The following is an 18,469-nucleotide window of genomic DNA, read 5'->3' on the forward strand; positions in this document are numbered from 1 at the left end:
AAAAAAAATCTTCTGATATATATGCATTCTTACTGTATTTTAAACCCTTAATGAATTCCAAATGTTCCTTTTGCTTATTCTTGGATACTCAAGACTGAAACACAGGCCAGAAAGGGACAAAGTCTTAATCTGACCTTTCCACTCCGCGACTGCCACAGATCACTTTTGAATGGTAAATGATGTACTTTTGAAACTGTGAGTTCCCAGCTGCCTCTACCTGCCTCAAGCCACTGTCACGTGGTGGCAATCTCTATTGAATGAGTAGTACCTGCACCTTTTCTCATTTTTCTTTGTACATATGAATATCTCTCATATAAAATGATTCCTGAATTCAGACAAAATTTCTGTTATTATAAAGCAGCACCTTTAATTTTGGGTCACTAATCTCAATGTTGACTTCTGCTGACCTTCACCAAATAGATAGCCAGATTTATTTTTGGCAAAGTGGGTTTATTCAAGAACAACAGAGAACTGCAACTTAGGACCAGCAGGTCTGGAGAAACAAAGGAGGGAAATGCTCTTTTATGAACTTGGGAGGGAGTCTTATAAACAAAGAGGACATTGGAGGAAGCTGAAAGTTTAAAGTATAGTGATTTTTCATTGGCTGAGTTATGGCCGTCTCCCATAGGCTGAGCTAGTATTGGGCGAGGAGGAATCTTTTTTCCTTCTTGCTGAGATAGTAAAGTAGTATCACTTCCTCTAGGAGTTGTAAGGTACATCTCTTCATGTCCAGGGTCAGTAGTGTGTGTTGAATAACACGTGCTTGAGAGTTCTCTCTTCTAGCCTCCCAAATCAATTACATTGTTTCTGTTTATTAATTTTCATACTTCCAAAAGCCATTGAAATGCTTAACACTAAATTAAAGTCTACTTTTGCTTACAAGGTGTAAAAATACATTAAAAATAAAATTGATCAAGAGAACGAGAAGACAGGCCAAAGAGTGGGAGAAAATATTTGCAAAAGACAAATCTGATAAAGGACTGTTATCCAAAAATACACAAAGAACTCTTAAAACTCAGCAATGAGAAAACAAACAACCAGATTAAAAAGTGGGCCAAAGATCTTAACAAACACTTCACCAGATAAAATATACAGATAAACATATGAAATGATGCTTCGCATCATATGTCAGTAGGGATATACAAATTCAAACAACAAAGAGATACCTCTACACACCAATAGAATGGCCAAAATCCAGAACACTGACAACACCAAATGTTGGTGAGGATGTGGAGTAATAGGAAGCCTGAGAGTGCAAACTGCTACAGTTACTGTGGAAGACAGTTTGGCAGTTTCTTACAAAACTAAACATACTCAACATACAATCCAGCAATCATGCTCCTTGGTGTTTACCTAAAGGAGTTGAAAACTTATATTCACATAAAAACTTTAATATACATGCTTATAGCAGCTTTATTCATTAGTGCCAAAACCTGGACACAAAACAACCAAGATGACCTTCAGTAAGTAAATGGCTAAATAAACTGTGATATATCTAGACAGTGAAATATTATTCAGCACTAAAAAGAAATGAAAAGCCATGCAGGAACTTTAAATGCACATTACTAAGTAAAAGAAACCAATGTGAAAAGGCTACTTACTGAATGATTTCAACTATGTAACTTCCTGGAAAAGGCAAAATTATGGAGACAGTAAAAAGACAGGTGGTTGCCACAGGTTAAGGGGGTGAGACAGTGGAGCAGAGCACTTTCAGAGCAGTGAAACTACTCTGTCGATACTATAATGTTGGGTATATGTCAGCACATATGTGTTCAAACCCATAGAATGTATACCACCAAGAGTGAACCCTAATGTAAACTTCGGACTTTGGGTGATAATAATTTGTGAATGTATTTTCATAAAATATACAAGTAAATTTTAACAAAACAATTTTATCAGTTTTAACATCTATACCACTCTGGTTAAAAATGGGGGAGGCTATGCATGAGTGGGGTAGAGTGTATATAGAAATCACTGTATCTGCCCCTCAATTTTGCTGTGGGGCAGCAAACTGCTCTAAAGAATAAATCACACACACACACACACACACACACACACACACACACACTTACTGGAGACCTAAGGATTAAGATATCAAAATGGTGCCAAACTAAGATTCTTGTTACAAACTTTCTCATCTTCCCATGAGTTTTTGAAAAATAAGAATCAACCCTTTGCAAGAGAAATTTCTACTGACTATAGTGCCGAGGGGCTAAACCAAGAAACTTTATCATGAATACTTTATCCTCTGAAAAAGAACAAAGTTGGTAAAAAGTAGTTGAGCTTTCAAAGTGTTATTCATTCAAAATTTACAAACTCTGAGAGAAGGCACAACAGGAGTGCAAGGGCCAGGGAGGAAGGGGTGGCTGATCAAAAAATAATGGCTAGACCCCTGGAATAAGGAGCTTCGGATAAAGCAGCATGCAGAAGCATGACGGCAAGACCATAGTGTTCGGGTTTGTAGTTTTTCCATTTATCACAGTCGATTAAAGAAAAACCACAGAGAGCCTCTGATTCTTGACAACATAAATTCTCCTCATGGCAGACAACTGGACAATAGGTCAGGGGAAGATCTTATCATGGCGGCTGTTCAGCAGGTGATAAATGTAAATATTTGCTAGATACCAGAATTTCGGCTAGGGAGCGTGTATTTGAACCCTCCTAAAACTTTAGTCCTATTATTTTTCAAGAGGATGGTAAAAAAGCAAAGGAAATCTCATCTGCTAGTTGGCCAACTCTGAGATTAGAAGGAATTTCTCTCATTGACACGTAATAGGAAAATTATCACTACCACAACATAAGATCTACCAAAAGTTCTATATTACAAGGAAGTAGAACACTATCTGGATTCCAAGGGAGAGCCTATACTTGAATATGCTTTACTATAGGAAAAGAAAACTTTAGAAGATGCCTGTGTCCTTTAAAGCCTGTAAGGAGATACGGTGTCTATCAAACTGTGACCTGTAAATTCAGAATGTGAAGAAACTAAAAAACTTCACTGAGGAATTAGAAATGCCATTGGAGGCAAGAAAGCAAAATTGACTCCGTGATAGTCAAATCAGTAATTTATAGGATAAATATATATAAGCTTTTTTTTTTTTCAGGGAATCTTCCCCCTCTCTCCATGGAGCTAGTGCTCACAGCTTAGATTTCCCAATATACAATGTGCTCACCTTTATTAGTTCTTACTTCACTGTGCTTAATGAACTGTAATTGCATTTAGTGTCTATCTCTGTCCCTAGACTGCAAGCTCCTCCAGGGAGTGTATGTCCATGATCTATGCATTTTTATCCCAACAAGTGGCATAATCTGACCGTTTGGCCTTCATTAAGTGTTTGATGAATGTATGAAATGAGAGTTCACAGTCAGTTTGCCTTTCTTATGGTTTACATTTTTGGTTTTTCAACCAGCATGATGAATACCCAGTCTGTGACTAAAGTATTGTAGAACATAGGCTAGAGTTTGGGGTATGGGAGTAGAGTTAAAAGGTATGAACTAAAAATATTTTTTAATAGAATATATGGTTAAAGTAGTAGACAAAGAAATAAAATGGAATCAAGTAAATTTTAAAATTAAATGAGGGAAAATTACTTTCCTAAGTTTATTCTAGAAGTTAACAGATTAGCTGAGAATACTTAAGTGCCTTTTCTCACAAGATCAGATTCCCTTTTCTTTCTCCATTTTTTTCCTCCTCCATTTTTCCCTTCCCATTAAAAATCTCTTCATGATGTGCATGAAGAGACTTATCAATGCAATCTACAAACATCACAATTCTAGGTGTCATAACAGATGAACCCTATATCTCAGTGGCTTAAAAATGGAAGTTATCTCTTAATAAAGTCTAAAATAATTAGATATGGCTTTCACAGACACTGTCACATCGTTCAGGTCCCTAGGTGCCTTTTGTTTTATGGCCCCACACTCCTCCAAAGTCTTGGAATCATTGTCATCCAGCTGGCAGATAGAGTTCTCTTCAGGGACCAAATAGAGGAAGAAGTTTTTATGAACCAGGGCCACAAGTGGAACACATCATATTGATAATACTCCAGTAGCTAGCACTTAGTACCACCACCACCACACCTAACTGCAAGAGAGACTGGGCAAGGGTCCAACTGCGGCTCTGATAGAGAAAAAATAGGTTTGGTGAATAGCTAGTCTGCCTCTGCCACAAACTGTTATTCCAACAATAGATCATCATGGTCTACGGATAGCCCCTCTCCTTATTTTCTCACTTAATCCTTGCAAAAATCTGATGAAATTGGGTGTTAGTACACAGTACTGTATGCCCATTGAGTCATCTAAAGTCACAAAGCTCTGAATAACAATCCAAGATTTGTAGCTCATTCTCACTCCAAAAGCTCACTGAACTAGGCTGCATTTCTTCAATGAAATCATGATGTTTAAGTGAGATTATAACCTGACTGAATTGTGACTTAAACTTAGAAGATCATGTGAGTGCCACATCAATAGAGTCCATCCTTTGTGATGTTTTTCTAATTGGAATGATGAAATTATGCTAATCACCTAAACTCCCATTTTAATGTATAGCACAGATCTGAAGTGATCATTGCAGTCCCTGGTACAGGAATGGAGTGATATGCTGCTCTCTCTCATCATTTATTTTTCATTAGTGCTAACAGATTAACATATATTTGTATTTCCAAAGTGAACACCTTTATACCTCACTTTTTTTTTTCTTTTTACAGGGACAGAGAGAGAGTCAGAGAGAGGGATAGATAGGGACAGATAGACAGGAACGGAGAGAGATGAGAAGCATCAGTCATCAGTTTTTCGTTGCTACACCTTAGTTGTTTATTGATTGCCTTCTCATATGTGCCTTGACTGCAGGCGTTCAGCAGACCAAGTAACCCCTTTCTTGAGCCAGTGACCTTGGGTCCAAGCTAGTGAGCTTTTTGCTCAAGTCACATGAGCCCGCGCTCAAGCTGGCGACCTCGGGGTCTCAAACCTGGGTCCTTCAGCATCCCAGTCCGATGCTCTATCCACTGCGCCACCGCCTGGTCAGGCCCTCACACTTTTAAAATACATTTAAAATATAGTTTCATTTTATCTTCACATCCTTTGAAATTAAACACCCAATACATTCACTTACAAATGAATAATAGCTAAGTTATTTATGTATAGTGTTAAACATTATATATATTATATATTAATAGATGTAATAATAAATCAGTATGTATATACATATTACTTCATTTAATCCTCAACACTACTTAATGAGGTAAGTGTTTTTATTACCAGTACTTTATTGATGTGGAAACCAAGACACAGGCTAAGGGCACCAGAGATGAGCAGTGAATAAATCAGGGCAGGCTACAAGTGAAAGTCTCTTATAGTTTTCCCAGAGTTCAAGTTCATAGGTTCCATTTACTCTTTGTTTTGCCATTAGCCTTGTCATATATTCTTATTTCTCAAAATACTTATCACTTGGAGCTCTCATGACATTCTCTATTTTTACTTTTTGGCAACCTTATTCATTATTTTATTTCATGAACATGTTGAATATGTAAAACCTAATAGCGCCTCTTGTTTCACTAAAAAATGCCTTGCTATTGAAAGCATGAAGGATAATTTAGTTGTTAGCCGAGGTAAATCCACAACTAACAAAGAGAAATCCCTTCACTTTCAAACAGAAGGCATGTGTTCTATCTATATGCATACTTGAGATATTAAAGAAACATCAAATCTTGTTCTAAGAAAGAATTAACTTTATAACTTCTGATAAATTTTTGGTGCCTAGCACAAAATAGGAGACTTTAAAAAAGAAAGTTTTTGAAATCTTAGTCATTTTAGTGACTCACTCTCTAAAAGAAATTACTTGGGAGTCAAAGAAAGGTGACTTTACTATCTCAAAAATTAAACCCTGATCAATTTGTTCATCCATTCAGTCCATTATGAACGTGCTGATGCTGAAACTTGGGGGGAAATAAAAATCATTGAAATGGAACTGGTCACTGGAAATGTTCTTCCGGGTACTATCTAAATGCCGGCTGGAACTTCAGGAAAAATGTAATTTGTAGAATAGTCTTGTGGCACATTGTATCCATCAAACAAAAGAGACAAGGTGCTAGAAGGTTGAGGAATCATTTTGTGTCTGCAACTGACAAATTCAATCCTCTGCAGAACTTGAAGCTGAACTCTTTGGAAGCTTGTCAGTTGTGCCTAAAGAAGGCCCTTCGTAGGTGCTCAATAAAGATGTGTTGGAAAAATCAGTGAAGTCAAGATGAAGTACTCAAAAGTAGTAGGAGAGTTTTGAATTTTCTCACTGCTAATTATAAACCCTCAATGACTTTTCCAACTGGTTTTTCAGGTCACCCAAGCAATATTTTCTTAGCTCTAATACAGTTAGAGGGATAAAAGAGAGGCATTTTACACTGGGTATGTAGTAGCGTTTTGAACTTCCCTAAATTGAGAGGGTGGAGGCCCTACTACTTTAGATTGGCAGGTTTGTGCAGCACCTGCAACTTCCGCCCTCTCTTTCCCGTCTTCCTGGGTCTTCGTCCCAGCCAGCCGCTGCCTGAGGCCCACTCTTCCCAGACAGCTGTCAGCAGGGCCCCTGGGAACTACCACCTGCCTCAAACCTTGTTTCCAGAGGGAAATAGGACCTATTTAATAGGTAATGATCTGTATGTTTTAAATCACTGTAGGATGCGATCTTCAAGTGAAAAAGTATGATTTGGATATTAAAATATCATTTACGAGAAATTAGTATGTAAGGTCTTCATGGTCACCCCTAAGCCACCTATCTAAGAAGGCGGTCTTTTCCGCTCGGGAGTTGCGGGTTTTCTGAAAGCAGCTGCGTCTCCGTCCAGGCCTCACCTCCCGCCAGAAGCGCTCTTCCGTGCCACCTCACCCCCACTTCGCGCCCACCCATTGTCCCCTCGCAGCTGTCACTGCGCGCAGATCCCGAGCTCGCGATTGGAAAACCTTCCTGTCACTCAGCCCACACTCTGGGGCCGGACGCCACACTCCCTATTCCGAGCCTTAAAAGGTCTAAGACCGCGTTCCCGGAGCCAGCAGGTAAAGCCGCGGCGGCAGCGGAAGGAAGGGAGAGGCCGCGCACCGAGGTCGGCCCGCCCGGCGCGGGGAGGGGAGGGCAAGGGAGAGCAGTAGGCGGGGGGCAGCGCGCCACATCGCCCTTCCCTCTCTGACCGCGCCCAGTCCCCGTGCCACCCAAGTTCGGGTCATAATACCCAAACCGCGGAGCCACTCTCCTAATCCAGCCCCCGGACGGCCTTGGGGGTAGTCAGCATCGCGAAGCACCGAGGGCGGGGCGGGCCAGGCGGGGGAATGTGAAAGGTCCCGGATGTTGCCGAACCAGAGCCCCTTCGAGAGGGAGTGACTGGCGCAGGCGCAGGCCCGCACTGAAAGCTAAGGTGGGGGCGGGGAGAAGTCGTCTTCTCGCTGCTTTAGACGAAGACTGAGCTAGCGGAGGTTGCTGGGGCTCGAGAGGAAGACGAGTTTAGGGGGTAGTAGCGGGGAGGGGAAAAGAGGCGCTTCCTGCCCAGGCTCACTTGGGACGAGAGAAGTTGGAACCTGAGCAGGGGCAAGAAAGGTTGGTAGCAGGACACGAGGCGCGCTCTTCTGCTCGCCCTCTAGCGCGGGCGGGCAGGGCGCGCGCGCTAGGGAGCGGCGGTTGCGCTGGGCCCCAGAGCTGTGGGCACCAATCAACGGTTGCCATAGCAGCGTTTGACGTCATTGTGCGTGTGGTGCCCCTGCTGCCGGGGCTGGTGATTGGAGGAAACCCCGTGTCTGCGGAGCGGCTGTAGCCTGTGAGCAGCGAGATCCACGGACAGAGTATCAGCCTCGCTGCTGCTGCTGCTGCTGCCGCCGCCGCCGCCGCCGCCGCCGCCCAGAGACTGCTGAGCCCCCGTCCGTCCGCCGCCACCCACTCCGGACACAGGTAAGGGACCCGGCCCCCGTCGCCTTGCTCCGCTGCTTCCTGTCCCACACCGGTCTTTTGAAAGCGCGGTGGACCGACCCCGCTCCACATCCCTTCGGCCCCGCTCGCCCGGCGATAGCGGCGCTGGGCTGAGGCGGAGTCTCCGCAGGCGGAGACGGGCGGCGGCTTCCCTTCCGCCGGACTCGGGCGGGCGGCTTGCGGCTGCCTCGGGCCACTTGCTTCCTGATCGGCGCCTCGGCCCCGGTAAGCGCCTGTCCCTGCTTCCCATCCCTGGGGGTGGGAAGGGCGCCCACACGCGAGACCCCCGGGGACCTGCCCGGTCGCCTGCTTCCGGAGTGGGCAAGGCACCACTAGCCGAGATGCGGCCGCAGCGTCGCCCCTGTGCCCCCAGAGCCCTTCCGCCCCGCCGCCCCGCTCCCCTTTTCCGCGCGACAGAATGACTCGGCGGCTGTGGGCATTGCGGTGGCGCAGGTGAGGCCGCCCCCTCCCCGCGGCCCGCCCTCCCCGCCGCAGCCTCCGCGCCCCGCGCCGTGGCGGCGGCGCCCAGCCCTCCCCCACCCGGGCGGACCGGCTGGGGACCGGGGCCCCGCGCTGAGGCCCGCTGCGAGGCGCCCGCCAGGTAGACTAGGGCGAGGCCGCTGCTGGCGCGGGGGTGAGCGGGCCCCGGGCGGGGCTCGCCGGAGACCTGGAGCCGAATTTCCTGGGTTCCGCGGGGCGGGGGAGGGGGGCTCCTGGGTTCATCGGGGTGGGGGTGGGGCTGGCCTTTTCTTGCGATCGGGGGCTCCGAGCCCAGGTAGGCGTAGAGAAGATGGGCAAAGGGCACGCCGGCGTACCTCGCTCGCCTACCGGGCGGGCTGGAACTGGGGGTCCCTACGCTCCGTTTTCTGGCGCGGACCCTGCTCTGCGGGGCGGGGAAACCTGAGCGTAACAGCCGGTGGTGGCCCGGCTCGCCTGGGTGTGGCTCTTGCCCCCTCCCCCACCTGCTGCAGCTGTCGGGCCGTACCCCAGCGGTGTCGGGTGGCGAGGGGACACCGGTGGGAAAGTGGGGTGTGTCTGCTGTCTGGCGGGCGGCGTCGGCCTTGCTGGTCTCTCTGCCCCGTTGCGGGCGGCGGCTCCCCGGTATTCCGGCTCGGGCGGGGGCGCGCTGCTCCTCCCTCCTGTTCTGGTGGGGGGAAAATTAATACTCGGCAGTAGGTTGGGCTCCTTGACACAGATCCGCCATGACAAAGAGGGAGAGACGGGGACTTGAGCGGAGGCACAAACTTGGGCGGAGCCAAGGAGGGGGGGTGCAGATAGCGGGGACCCAAGGATTTGCGCTTTAAAGTCACGGTCCGCCGGTTTTCGGTTCACCCAACTCGACGTCTGACGTTGGGTAAGGGTTAAATGGGTGGGGCGACTCCTCTCCGAAATAGAGGCGAGGCATCTTAGAGCACTGCTCTGTGAGAAACCCAATCCACTTCCCCTTGTACCCGAGGGTTTGGGGAGAGAAACCTTTATAATGGTTTTAGATAAATTTTCGTTAGAAGCATTAATCTGGGAGCGTTTTTGAATTCCTAGGGGAAAAATTAGTAATTTCGAGAAACGGGTGGAGGGATTATGTGATCACTATTTTAAATAGTTTCGCGTTGAAACACTCTACCTTGCATCCAAGCTAGTTGATTATTTGTTTGAATACTAGGGGGACCTGTTCTGATTTTTTTTTTTTTAAGTATTGTGGAATTTCCCTGGGAAGATAAAGGACATCTTTATTGGGATACGGTGTTGGGGTGTCAATTCCCATAGTGTGACAGTGGCTCCTCTGTTCAACCTTAAATACTGCACTGCAGACTGTACATTTTTATTTAAAATAGTTTCTTCTGTGGGATTATTATATGTTTTTTTATTATCTTTCTGTGCTGTTTTAGCACTTTTCAAAAGGATATCTAAGGAAAAGTATAATGGGGTAAACTGAAAAGTCTTGAGAGAAATAATTAGATGGGAAATCATGGTAAGGGCAGCTTAAGTGATAATACTGAATTATCACTAGATAACTAGAAACAGATCGAAACATTTAAACTGGAGCAATTACATCGGAAGCACTGGTCACACTGGAAGCACTTAATACATAAATTTCAGTGTTCACAGATAGAGTGGAAGTTTAGTGTTCACAGATAGAGTGGGAGTAAAAGATTAAGTATACTTTTTAAATAGATGTGCAAATGAGGTATAGCTAAGTGAGACCTTAGGGTCAGTCATTGATCTTTGGTGGTTTTGTATTCAAAATAGTTTAAAACAAGCAATTTGGTCATTTCTTCCAGAGAATTGTTCTGTAATCAGGTGGCAAATGTTGCAGTGGTCAGTGGATTTGGGGGAGAATAATACCAACTAAAATTTTAATTTATATGCTCCTGAAAAGAATAGCTACAATGAAAGTAAAAAGACACGAATTACACTTTAAACTGTCAGGAATCATGTTTCTGGAAATGTGGTAGAAATGTATTGTTCTTTGTAGGCAGTGTTTTTACTTTAAGCTGCTTAATTTTTGATTAGTGATATTGGAAACTGGAGTTGAAATTTTGGCCAAGTGAGATAAGGGTTGGTTTTTAAGGCAGCCTCTGTGCTCTGACCTTATGTGAAATTAGTATCTTCTGAGCAAAGATAAGGTAATGCAATTTTAATTTTGCTAAACTAATGTTAATGGCTTTGAAGTGACCCTCTGAGTGCTGAGTGTACCTTTTTTTCCCCAATTCTGATCTTTTGGGGGGAAGGGGGAGGCTGCATTAAATTCCTCATGTGAATAACCTTCCATAGGCTGTTACGTTTGAGGTATTAAATACAACTTTTTTTTTTTTTTTTTAACAATAGGTGTAATTTTAAGTCTGTTTGTAACAACAACTAAATGCTTTTCTGTTTTTCTGCAGAACATCCAGTCATGGATAAAAATGAGCTGGTGCAGAAGGCCAAACTGGCCGAGCAGGCTGAGCGATATGATGACATGGCAGCTTGCATGAAGTCTGTAACTGAGCAAGGAGCGGAATTATCCAATGAGGAGAGGAATCTGCTCTCAGTTGCTTACAAAAATGTTGTAGGAGCCCGTAGGTCATCTTGGAGAGTCGTCTCAAGTATTGAGCAAAAGACGGAAGGCGCTGAGAAAAAACAGCAGATGGCCCGAGAATACAGAGAGAAAATTGAGACCGAGCTAAGAGATATCTGCAATGATGTGCTGGTGAGAATCAAACACTCCTTCCAGCCTCACTGTACTGTATAGTATTCCTATAATGAGTATCAGTTATGATATTGTCATTTTTTTTTGTTCTAATTTTTCTTTTTCTTTCAAAATTTAAGTGTTCTAAATTTGAAGTCTTCAGGATGTCACATTAAAAGATATTAAAACAGTTGTAGTTAAGTTTGTGTAACATAAATGACAATAATTTCAATCAGTCCAAAGAGACTTTAAAATAGATAATAGACTTTAAAATAATATCAGTTTTTTGCACTAACTGAGATTAGTAATATTACCATTTCAGTTAGGGTTAGAACATTTGTATTTCTAGAGCTAATTTTTTAAAATGTACATATGAGGATATAACTTTACGTACTTGTTTTTATGTAAAAGAAATGAAATAGCATACTACTTGTAGACATAGTACCTACTGTTCCTTGGAGTATCCACTATAATGTTAATGAGTCAGCCATGCAGAAAACACTGGCTTCAGTTGCTTTTCCCTCTTCCTGAACTTGTGTTAGAAGTCAGCTTTGAACACTGACAACCATAATGGAAGGTTATGAATAACTCAAGCTTGATTTTCCAGGTTTAGTCAAAGTATTTTAGGTATTCACTAACTACTGTGTTGAAGCCCTGCTTCTCTAACAAGCTTTAAAGAATTGAACAGTTCATTTTTTCAAACAAGTGATTATTTTCCGATTCAGAAAGTTTAAATCTGAGGATAAATTGCTAGAAGATTCAACTATTTAGCTTATAACAGGGGTCCCCCAAACTTTTTACACAGGGGCCAGTTCACTGTCCCTCAGACCGTTGGAGGGCCGGACTATAAAAAAAACTATGAACAAATCCCTATGCACACTGCACATATCTTATTAAAGTAAAAATACAAAACGGGAACAAATACAATATTTAAAATAAAAAACAAGTAAATTTAAATCAAGAAACTGACCAGTATTTCAATGGGAACTATGGGCCTGCTTTTGGCTAATGAGATGGTCAATGTGCTCCTTTCATTGACCACCAATGAAAGAGGTGCCCCTTCCGGAAGTGCAGCGGGGGCCGGATGAATGGCCTCAGGGGGCCGCATGTGGCCTGCGGGCCGTAGTTTGGGGACCCCTGGCTTATAACATCCTATATATGTTAATATTTTACCTTTTTAACGAACCAGGGGTTTTTAGAATAGCAAGACTAGGTTATGCATTGGGTCTCAGTATGGTTGGCTTCTGGTATGTAGAGTGATACGGTATCTCAGTTTCTCTGGACAGGTGACTGAATCTGTGACCATGGAAATCCAGGTGCACTACTGATTGTTTGGATCTTATTCATGGAAGAATATAATGAGCAATACAGGCTTTTGTTAAAGTTGTGATGGTATTATGATTCTTTTACACTAGTCTTTAGGAATAACTTTAATTCCTAAATTATGAGTACTTTTCTCATGGCATTTTCTTTAAAAAGAAAGATGTCTTTTTAAAGAACAATATTTTTTATCTTAACATGGACTCACAAAAATCTCATGTAGTATCTGTCTTGGGTGTATACTTTTATTGCTTTCATTTGAAATGTTTATATTGATAGCTGTTATTTCTGAGATGAGAAAGGAATTCCATGATTTATTGAGGACAAATAACAATGCTTGTGGTTTATCTCATTGCAAAGATAATAAGAATATTTAAAATTTTAAAATAATCATGTTTTTCTAGAGTAAAAATGTGTTGGGTTTTTCTTCCCCTTGCTCTTTTTACTAACTAGTACCTGTGTACATGTTAATTGAATTTTGCTTACTTTAGTGGTTTTCCCTCAAGTATTACACCTGATTGATAGAATAATTTTTATTTTTATTTCAAAGGGTTTGTTTCAAGTTAGAGTTTCCTTTAAGACCAAAGTCAATTTTAGGATTAAAGGGGGGCATGGTAACAGTTACCCTCTACTAACAAGCTTCTTTGCTCTTCCAGGAAGGTATTTGCATATTTTCTACATTGCAGGTATAAAACTCCTGTCAGTGTATTTTCCTAGGAAAAGCCTGTAGCAGTTTTAATTTTGCTTCTCTTTGGTTTATCAGGAAGAGAATAAAGGTATTGCATAGGATCAGTGGATGAGAATAACGAGATAATCTCCAAATAGCTCTTTCATATGATTATTAAGAGAGTTTGATACTGATCATTATTTATGTTCTTCAGAAGAGCATTGGCTTCTCACCAAATCTAACTGAAATTTGCACTATGAAAGTTTAATTTCTTTGCCATATAAAAGACTCAGAGCCTGACCGGGCGGTGGCGCAGTGTCGGACTGGGATGCGGAAGACCCAGGTTCGAGACCCCGAGGTCTCCAGCTTGAGTGAAGCCTCATCTGGTTTGAGCAAAAAGCTCACCAACTTGAGCCCAAGGTCGCTGGCTCGAGCAAGGGGTTACTCGGTCTGCCGAAGGCCTGAGGTCAAGGCACATATGAGAAAGCAATCAATGAACAACTAAGGTGTTGCAATGCACAACGAAAAACTAATGATTGATGCTTCTCATTCTCCGTTCCTGTCTGTCTGTCCCTGTCTATCCCTCTCTCTGACTCTCTCTCTGTCTCTGTAAAAAAAAGAAAAAAAGACTCAGAATTCTGCCCAAGTTTTTGTTTCTAACCTTGGTCTTATCAAGAGTAAAACTTAGTCATCTTTGTATGGCTCATGCTTACTAACATATAATAGATACTCAAATATTTGTTAATGAGCTTCTTTTTGAAAAGAGGATGATAGAACTAGGTCAGCAACACTGCTAATTTTTCAAGGCTTTTTCTCTTTCAACTTGGGAAAATTTGATATTTACAGATAATGTGTTTTTTTACAAGCAGGCAGGCTTCTTGTTTCTATCATCTTTTCAAGTAGGTCATGTTGGAAACTGGAAACACTTTGCATAAAATTTCTTTCCCCCTTTCTAGTAAAATGGAATAATGAAATATAGCAAAACTGATATTTGTCCTAGAGAAAATATCTTTGAACTGATGATGTACTTGGTTAGTAAAAAAATTTGCTTTAATTATATATTGCTCACAAAAATTAGGGAATATTTCAAAGTGAATATGAAGTGATAAAATATTCCCTAATTTTTGTGAGCAGTGTATTTTGAGATCATATATATATAATCAGTTACAATTGTATGGCTCAATTCTTCTGAACTTTATTTTTAATATGAGAAAAATAAGCAGGTGATCCTCTTTCGGAATTAATGTAATTGGCTGGTGGGTTAGTGATGAACTGTTCATTGTACCATTAAGCACCTGACTAAGAAAATACCCTCTTTCTTCCCATAAAAAAGAGCTAACCTCCAGAGTTCTAAGTTTTTCTGAAGAGCCCTTTAGTTGTTTATTAAATGGTTACTCCCTTTCTGTTCATGTGCATTTATCAGGTGTTTAAGTTATACCATTTACCAAGCAGACAAAGAAAGAATAGAAACCTTGTTACTTTGTACAAGAACTGAAGGGCATTACTGTGGGAAATGATCACCGGCATGGTCTTCCAACATGGACTTCTCTTTGTCAAGAGACTGGGGTTTTTCCTCTTCGGTTGTTAATTTGAAATTGAATTAAGTGCTAATGCAGTCTGCCTTTCCTGCCAGATCATAGATTAACAAACTCTCTCAGTAGTAGGCGAGGGACTTAACACTAGTGATCCTTAACTTCTCTTCTGCATAAATCCACAAAGAAGCCAAACATTGGATGGTTTTTCTTGACTGTGATGAAATGTAAAACAAAATGAGGATTAGGAAATGTAATTTAGTGGTGTAAAAAGAAGAGCTCCAGATTTTGAGTCAGACCAGTTATTTTCCATTTAATAGCTTCTTGGCCTAGAGAAATCACTCAGTTCTCTGAGAAAATTGAGCTCAATTAAGTGGAAACAATATCTACCCATAGGATTGTTGGGGAGAATAAAAATCAAGTGTAAGGCCTTGTCCTTTTGGCTCAGTGGTAGAGCATGGGCCCGGCATGTGGATGTCCCCGGTTCGATTCCAGTCAGGGCACACAGGAGAAGCGCCCATCTGCTTCTCCACCCTTCCCCCTCTTGCTTTCTTTCTCTCTCTCTCTCTCACTTCTCCCTCCCTCTCCTCCTCTCCTCCTGCAGCCATGGCTTGATTGGAGCATGTTGGCCCTGGGATGCAAGGAAGCAAGAGCCCCAGATATGGCAGTGTCGCCCCCTAGTGGGCTTGCCGGGTGCTGGATGGATCCCCGTTGGGACACATGTGGGAGTCTGTCTCTGCCTCCCTTCCTCTCACTAAATTTAAAAAAATCAAGAGTAAAGCTCTTGACTACCTTCTGTGTCCTGTTTATCTCAGGTTTTGGGTTTTGTTTAAAAGCAGTGACAACAGTACAAACCTGCCTATAATAGTACAGGGGTCTCTTAACTTGATTGCAAGAATGGGAAGTTGCATTTAAAAAATTGAAAACCCCTGGTATAAGGCAAAGAATGGCTTCCTCTCCTTTGAGGAGGTGAAGCAATAAAATAGTCTAACATTTACAACATTCAGCAGCAGTAGTTGAGTAATAATAATAGTGATTTGGTTAACTTGACTGAGTCCCCTTTTATTATATTTCTGCATTTTTATTGGTCCAGGGCAGTTTTAACGTTCCTGGGCACGCATTTTTTTACCACTGGCCCACAGACCTGCCATTAAGCAGGAGCAAGCTAGGCAACTAGGCAGCTTTTGGGTCCTTCCTAGTCTGAATACATTAATGTCTTTTGTTTTAAAAGCTGCTATATAGAGTTGTAGCTGAAAACCACTAGGCAGCTCATTTATTGGAATAAATTCTTCTCAATTCTGCATTGTTATATTCACCTTCAAAAGAGTTTTCACAGTAAGTATTAAGTATTTCCCTGGTGAGGTATTTTGTACTGTTGTGAGGTCTGAGATATATGAAGTGGAAATGAAAGAAAGGAATGAGAATGGAAAGGTAGATGTTTTTGTTACTGGTGGGATGGGGAAGAATAACCGGCAGGTTGATGAAGAGCAACAGGTTACTTGTCCTTTTGCAGTACAGCAATACTTAAATAAGAATGGAGTTCTTCTTACCTGTTCTAGTAAGAGATGCAGATGACCTGGAGATGTTTGGTGATTAGACAAACTTAAGATACTTAAAAGTAAACTAAGAGGAAGAGATTAAAGGATTCGAAATTAGGATTTAGAGTGAAAAACTTGACTGACTTGGATAAAGAAAGAACAGGCACACTTTTGAAATAATGATCCAACTCTTTTTAAGATTTTATTTATTGATTTTATTTTATTATTTTTTTTTTATTTTTCATTTTTCTGAAGCTGGAAACAGGGAGAGACAGTCAGACAGACTCCCGCATGCGCCCGACTGGGATCCACCCGGCACGCCCACCAGGGGCGAAGCTCTGCCCACCAGGGGGCGATGCTCTGCCCATCCTGGGCGTCGCCATGTTGCCACCAGAGCCACTCTAGCGCCTGAGGCAGAGGCCACAGAGCCATCCCCAGCGCCCGGGCCATCTTTGCTCCAATGGAGCCGTGGCTGCGGGAGGGGAAGAGAGAGACAGAGAGGAAAGCGCGGCGGAGGGGTGGAGAAGCAAATGGGCGCTTCTCCTGTGTGCCCTGGCCGGGAATTGAACCCGGGTCCTCCGCACGCTAGGCCGACGCTCTACCGCTGAGCCAACCGGCCAGGGCATTTATTGATTTTAGAAAGGAGAAGGAGGAGGGATGGTGGAGAAGGAGGAAGCATCAACTTGTAGTTGTTTATCATATGTGCCCTGACTGGGCAAGCCAACAGTTTCGAACCGATGACCTCAGCATTTCAGCTTGATGCTTTATCCACTGTGCCACCGACAAGTCAGGCATGATCCAATTCTTAATCTACCCAAAAAAGAGGAAGAAATTGTAAGCCCATTTTTAAAGGACCTTTCCTTTTACTCTATGTATAGATCTACAGTTTGGAAATAATTTGTTAAACTACCTACCCCATAAGTGCATATTTTATAAAAGACATTTTGAGGTTTTATAGTGAAGTGAGAACATATATGCTTGATAAGTAGGCAGTTCAGAATTCTAGAAATGTGTAGTTTATTCTAATCTTTTAGTTTGTCCAACCCAAGTTGTTTTGTGTGTGTTACTCTCCTTTAAACAGTAGTCATTTTAAAATAAAACATTTTTTTAAAAACTATGAAACTTAGTTTTCATGGGAACACATCTTTTCACACTTACATCTCATAACATTTAATTTGCAGCATTTTAAGTTATTATAGCTAGCATACTGGCACAGTTTGGAAACAAATAATCAGACTCCTGTAACTGCTGATGGCAGCTGCAGATCACAGGGAGTAGCCAGAAAAGTCTGTCCTCAGTCATTTAGCCCTAGTAAATTCAATGAAGGTTTTTAAAGGTGGTTGCATTCTGTATCACAGTGTCAGAACATTAGATGGATGGAACATTGCTTCATTTACTTCCAAGAATCATCATTTATATTCGACATTAATTTAATCCTGTTGTTTTTTGGATTTAGGTTTTACCCTAATATGATCACCTATTTTAAAATCTGGTAAGGGTCCTAGAATATAAAGGGAGCCTAGTATTAGAAGGTAGTTCTGCCTTTATAATAAGAAATTTAATGTTATTGGACTGTTGTGATAAATTTGATTATACATTTTGCATTCCAAACTAGGTGGTCTTTGTCACATTTATATTGAGTGAGTGAGGGAGAGAGAGAGAGAGAGAGAGAGTGTGTGTGTGTGTGTGTAATAAGTTTTTTAAAGGTCAAAATGTGTTTTCTGATTGGTAAGTTAAAAAAACTTGTCTGTTAAAATTCAGACATCCTTTAGAATTTTTTTTCCTAGAATTCCTGAGATCTCTATTGTGGTTTCATCCTGTTTCCTGTAGCTCGTGCTTTATAATGATGGTTTTACATTGAGAATAAACACTGCTTTTTAGGGGATTTAGAATTGCTGTCAATTTCAATATGCTAAAAGCCAGGGTGCATCTTTCTTTTGAAAATACCTGTCCTTTCTAACTATTTTAGTACATTTTCTTGACTTAATTACAAAGATATTTTGTACTCAACTTTTTACACTCATGTTGATAATTCATTTGTATGATAGATTCCCATGGATAGTATCCAGAATTATTAGCCATTCCCATTGTACTATTAGTAGTTCTACTCCTTACTCTCCCACTCAAAAGCATATTGGCAAGAAAGTGATGTTGTAAGTATAAACATGATATAATTTATTGGACAAAAGCTACATTATAAACCTTTTACTGCTTTTGCTGCTCATTTACTCCAACTTGTTTGACTTTATTTTCTGTTCCCAGCTCTATGCTGTATAACTGCTTTCCATCTGCTCAATCTTATCCCAG

General features: G+C 41.9%; 1 protein-coding gene across 2 annotated transcripts in view; it reads left to right on the forward strand.

Annotated features, from left to right (window-relative positions):
- Positions 1–7,312: 7,312 nt before the first annotated feature.
- Positions 7,313–18,469, forward strand: part of YWHAZ (tyrosine 3-monooxygenase/tryptophan 5-monooxygenase activation protein zeta) — a 36,251-nt gene continuing 25,094 nt past the window's right edge. The window contains exons 1-2 of one of the 2 annotated variants that reach the window (XM_066265939.1): positions 7,313–7,921; positions 10,822–11,126. In XM_066265939.1, the coding sequence (XP_066122036.1) occupies positions 10,833–11,126 (294 nt within the window). In that variant the 5' untranslated portion in view covers positions 7,313–7,921; positions 10,822–10,832. Of the gene's footprint in view, positions 7,922–7,973; positions 8,165–10,821; positions 11,127–18,469 lie in introns of those variants that run through there. The other variant, XM_066265940.1, reaches the window with a different exon arrangement.

The sequence above is a fragment of the Saccopteryx bilineata genome, chromosome 3 (assembly GCF_036850765.1).
Source record: "Saccopteryx bilineata isolate mSacBil1 chromosome 3, mSacBil1_pri_phased_curated, whole genome shotgun sequence".
Classification (NCBI taxonomy): Eukaryota; Metazoa; Chordata; class Mammalia; order Chiroptera; family Emballonuridae; genus Saccopteryx; species Saccopteryx bilineata.